Source organism: Pteropus vampyrus, unplaced genomic scaffold (genome assembly GCF_000151845.1).
Source record: "Pteropus vampyrus isolate Shadow unplaced genomic scaffold, Pvam_2.0 Scaffold364, whole genome shotgun sequence".
NCBI classification, from domain to species: Eukaryota; Metazoa; Chordata; class Mammalia; order Chiroptera; family Pteropodidae; genus Pteropus; species Pteropus vampyrus.
Genome location: NW_011889145.1, coordinates 594857 through 599545, shown reverse-complemented (window position 1 = coordinate 599545; position 4689 = coordinate 594857). Strand labels below are relative to the sequence as shown.

Below are 4689 nucleotides of genomic sequence, written 5' to 3'. Positions count from 1 at the left end.
GCAACGTGCCCCCCACTCCCTTCTCCCCCTGGGGCGCCCAGGGTGGCTCCCGCAGGTGGCCGCGCCCCCGCAGCCCTGACCCCCGCCCCCCGCCCCCCGCAGGCACCACCCAGGACGTGGTGGAGGTGGAGAGCTACGACCCCGACACAGACAGCTGGACGCCGCTCAGCCCGGCCCTCAAGTACGTCAGCAACTTCGCGGCGGCCGGCTGCCGGGGCCGGCTCTACCTGGTGGGCTCCAGCGCCTGCAAGTACAACGCGCTGGCCCTGCAGTGCTACAGCCCTGCCACAGGTGGGCGCCGCCCGGAGTGGGTGCGCGGAGGGCGGTGCTGGGGGCATGGGCCCCGGGGGACAGCGGACAGGTGGTCACAGCCCCCTCTGCAAGGCTGCGATCCCATCTCAGTGAGTGGAGGGGGGGCGCCCGGGGGCAGGCGGGGTTCAGGGGGTGGGAAGCCGAAAGGGTCACCTGCACAGGTCACCTCCACAGCCCCCACCCAGGCTAGAGCGGGCCGGGGGCAGGCGCAGGCAAGCCCAGCCCTGGGTCAGGAAGGTGTCTGCCTGCCGTGGCCACCTGGAACTGGCCTCAAGAGCGAGAAGCAGCGTCCAGTCCCCACGGCCCGTAGGCACCAGCTCGGGCTCCGGACTCTGTGCCAGGGGCTGGGCTGTGGGGGGCTCTCGCTGGCTCAGTGGCCCTCCCCGCCCTGCCTCTCATCCACCTAGACGGTGGGATTATAACGGGATCCATTTTGCAGGATGGGTGTGAGGATCCCATGGGAGTCCAGCTGGACCCAGGGCCAGGTGGGGTCCCCAAGTAGGGCTGAGACCGAGGACACAGGGCAGGAAGGAGGCAGAGGCCCGGGGTGCCCAGGCAGGGTGGGGTGGATGGGGCGGCCAGGCTAGGGCCTCTGAAGGGCCCCGCCCCTCCAAGAGGAGTGAGGCCCAGTGAGGGGGGTGCTGGGCTCGGCCTGCGGACCCCCACCCCCACCCCCACCGCAGGCTCCGAGGGGCGCTGCCTGGGGAGCCCTGCCCCCCCTCCCCGGGGACGGTGGCCTCAGACATTGTGCCCCCACAGAAGCCTGGAGCGTGATCGCTTCGCCCTTCCTGCCCAAGTACCTGTCCTCGCCGCGCTGTGCCGCCCTGCGAGGGGCTCTCTACCTGGTGGGCGACAACACCAAGAAGACCTACGTGTACGACCCGGAGGCCAACCTGTGGCAGAAGGTGGGCCTCGGCCTCGCCTCCCAGTGTGATGCCCCGGGGCCTGGCACCACAGAGCCCCGTCCTGGGCACCAGGACCTGGGGGGCCACCATCGGGGGCACTGGGACCTGGGGGGCCATCGGGGGAGGTCAGTGAGGGTGCAGAGCCCGGGCTGAGCCTGTGACAACAGGAGAGCCGAGGACTCGGAGGCTGCTGGTCGCCATGGGTGCTCTGTCCCCGCTCAGGGTCCTCTGTCCTCGCTCAGGGTGGCCTGTCCCCGTCCTTAGCCAGGGGTGCTTCAGGGACGGCTGTGGACTGAGAGACAGCTCTCCCTTCCTGGTGCTGGCCAGACTCAGGAGGGAGTGAGTCTCCCACCCCCCGGGGGAATCAAGCAAGGGAGCAGATTCCTCGGCTGTGGGTGGGATGGGTGTGGCCAGCCTCTTGGCGCCCCACTTCCCTGCAGTGCCAGGCCTGCCCCCCCTGCCGCTGGGCCCCGGGGAGCGAGTGGGGGCGGACATCTCGAGGTGTGCCCTCGGGGGCCCTGGAGCCTTGGCCTTTCTCCTGCTGCTTCTGGCCTCGGCACTAGCCAGACGCCCTGGGCCCACCCCACCTGCTGTGACATTCTCAGTCCCTGGAGGCCGAGGAGGTGGCAGTGCTCCCCGCGGCCACTGCAGGAAGGCTGTGCCAGCCTGAGCGCAGCAGGGCCTCTGTGACCCTGCCGCCCACAGCTGTTCCCTGGCGTCAGTGCTCAGCTGACCGGAGGCAGAACAGGTGCAGGGTGCAGCCTGCCAGGCAGGGCCGGGCCCGCCCAGCTGGCCTCCCCGGTCCACGCCCTGCCCGGGCAGGGGTCCCCGCCACACAGGGCTCCACGTCTGCTCTCCAGACCTAGAGGTGGTCTTCACGTGAAGGCCACAGCCAGACCTCTCCCGTACAGCCCGCCGGGCTCTTCCAGAAATGGCCACGTCTCTCTCTGGCCTCTGGCCCTGACCCCGCGCCCCTGTTCAGGGCACTCCTGAGGCCAGGGCTGCAGGGCCTGAGCAAAGGTCCTGTGGGGCAAGTGGCCTCACGCAAGCACCCTTCAGGACTGAGGCCACGTCTGTCCTCTCCAAGATGGCTGAGAATCGGCCCCTGGGGGGCAGCCCTGGGCTCCGGCCTCCACGACCCCCCAACTCTCCAGTTATCCGAAATGAGCAAATTTGGGCCAAGAGAGCAGGCAGGGGCTGGAACATCGTCGTGGGGTGCGGCTGGAGAGGGGGCAGTGGGGTCTCCCCACTAAGGGGGAGCCAAGGGGGAGGGGCAGTCACAGGGTCCTTCCTGCCAGGCAGCAGGGCGGGGTGCTGGTGCCCTGGGTGGATGGCCGGCCGTCCTCGGCGCACGTCCTGGCCACCGCCCTCCAGCCGCCCACCGGCCACCGCCCGCCTCCCGCAGGTGCAGCCCCTGCACAGCCTGCACGAGAACGGCGCCCTGGTGCCTCTGGGCGGCACGCTGTACGTGACGGGCGGCCGCTGGCAGGGCATGGACGGGGACTACCGCGTGGAGATGGAGGCCTACGACCCTGGGCACGACGCCTGGACCCGCCACGGGGCCCTGCCCCGCCTCTGGCTCTACCACGGGGCCTCCGCCATCTTCCTGGACGTCTCCAAGTGGACGCAGCCCTCCAGCCCTGCCCAGGAGCACTGACCACTCACTGTCACACCTGGAGGTGGCCGGCTAGGTGACCCCCCCCAGGGGAGGGGCCCATTGGCTTTGTGTGTTTGTTTACTCGGGGCGCCAACCGCTCCAGGGCTGGGGCCGGGCTCAGGGGAGGTCACAGGGACACAGGCTTGGTCTCCACTGCCACCACACCAACTGCGGGAGGACCAGCAGCAGAGGCTGGAACCCTCGGCACCGCGTGGAGGGGAGGAGCAGCCCCCGGCCCACAGCGGGGTCTGAGACCCCAGAGGAGGAGCCAGGGATCTGGGAAGCACCGTGAGGACCCCATGTTCTTCCGACGCTGGTCATGGGTGGCCCTGGGAGGAAGTTCCACGGATGAGGGGTGACACGGATGCCAGGTGACACATAACGGGTGACACATAACATGTGACAGGATGCCAGGTGGCACAGATGCCAGGTGACATGGATGGGGGTGACACGGAGGGGCCCAGGAGGCTGAAGCTGTCAGGAGGGTGGGCAGACAGAGCGAAAGGCCCTGGGGAGGGGTGGGGTCGGTACCTGGCCCTGTGGACCCGCTTCTGCCTGGCCCACAGCTGTGTGACCATGGCCGCAGCCACCCATCCCTGGGCCTCAGGCTTTACATCCGTGTCACACGGGCCACTCTCCCTGCCCCCAGCCTCTGCATGCTGGCTCCTTGCTTCCAAAGGCTGCTTCTGTGTCACATCCCCTGGCGGGCAGCACCCACTGAGCCCCTGGAAGGCAGGGGGCAGGCGGGGGGACAGGACAGAGGGCCCTTGTGCTTTGCGGGGCTGGGGACGTGTGTCAGCATGGCTCTTAGGGGCGGGGGCAGGGTGCGGGCCCTCTGGCAGGTGTCTCCTGGTCTCAGGGGGCTTCGCTTCCGAAGAATGGCTCCTCACCAGAATGGAGCCCCAGCAGAGACCTGTGACGGAGTGTGTTGAGGGGAGGTCTTGTTGGGATTCCTGGGGTGCTTCTGGGCACATTGGTGGCTTGCTACCAGGTGGACTCAGAGAAGGCAGCACCCTGCAGGCTCCTCCTGCCAGCTCGTGGCCTGACTTGGGCTGACTGACTTGGACTGACTTGGGCTGACTTGGGCTTGCCCTTGCGTCCCCTTGTGTCTGACCTGGTCCCACGTGGAGCTGGCTCGGCCTCCCCATTCCTCCTCACTAGTCCTGAAGGAGACACTGTGTCTACCACCAAGGGAACAGTGGAGAGCTGTCACCGGTGCTGAGAGGCTTTCCCCCTTTGGCACTGGCTCTGTGAAGTATACAGGGCTACAAGTTGGGATCCTGGGCCCAGCCTGGCTCCGGCCCTGCACTGACCGGCTGAGCCCTGGGTGGCTCCTGTCCCTCTACTTCTGGACCTGGGTTTCTCTCCAGGGCCAGCCCACGGGCTCCTCCTAGAACCCCACTGGGGACCAGAGGCGCCTCTGGCATCTTAGTTCTGAGGAAGGGTCCCTGGGCCCCCAGCTCCCGCAGACCAGAACCACTCTGCTCCCACACCTGACCCCTGATGCCCATCTCTTGTGGGAAAATCGAGTTTGCCCCCCGGGCCCCAAACACAACAGGGCCTCCTGGGTGTCTGCCCCCAAAGGGACACGAGCCCGGGACCCGAGGACACCAGGCGGCCGGCGGGGTGGGTGACAGCGAGGATGAAGGCTTTGGGATCCCTGAATATTTCTGTACAAAAATCTGAAACGTTTCCTGACGGTCATTAAAGGTGCCCAGCCACAGTTGTTTCGAGGTCGGAATGGACTTCGCTGCCACAGCGGGCGGGCGGGGGCCGTGAGGCCGGCTTCTGCTCTGCACATCTTCCTGGCGGGGG

The 4689-nt window shown here is 68.0% G+C and overlaps 1 protein-coding gene across 1 annotated transcript in view; it reads left to right on the top strand.

Moving 5' to 3' along the window:
* The window catches only part of KLHL30 (kelch like family member 30), a 9397-nt gene extending 6523 nt beyond the window's left edge, over window positions 1-2874 (top strand). The window contains exons 5-7 of the mRNA XM_011379556.2: window positions 103-291; window positions 1072-1217; window positions 2623-2874. Coding sequence (XP_011377858.1) covers window positions 103-291; window positions 1072-1217; window positions 2623-2874 — 587 coding nt within the window. The remainder of the gene's footprint in view (window positions 1-102; window positions 292-1071; window positions 1218-2622) is intronic.
* Window positions 2875-4689: the final 1815 nt, after the last annotated feature.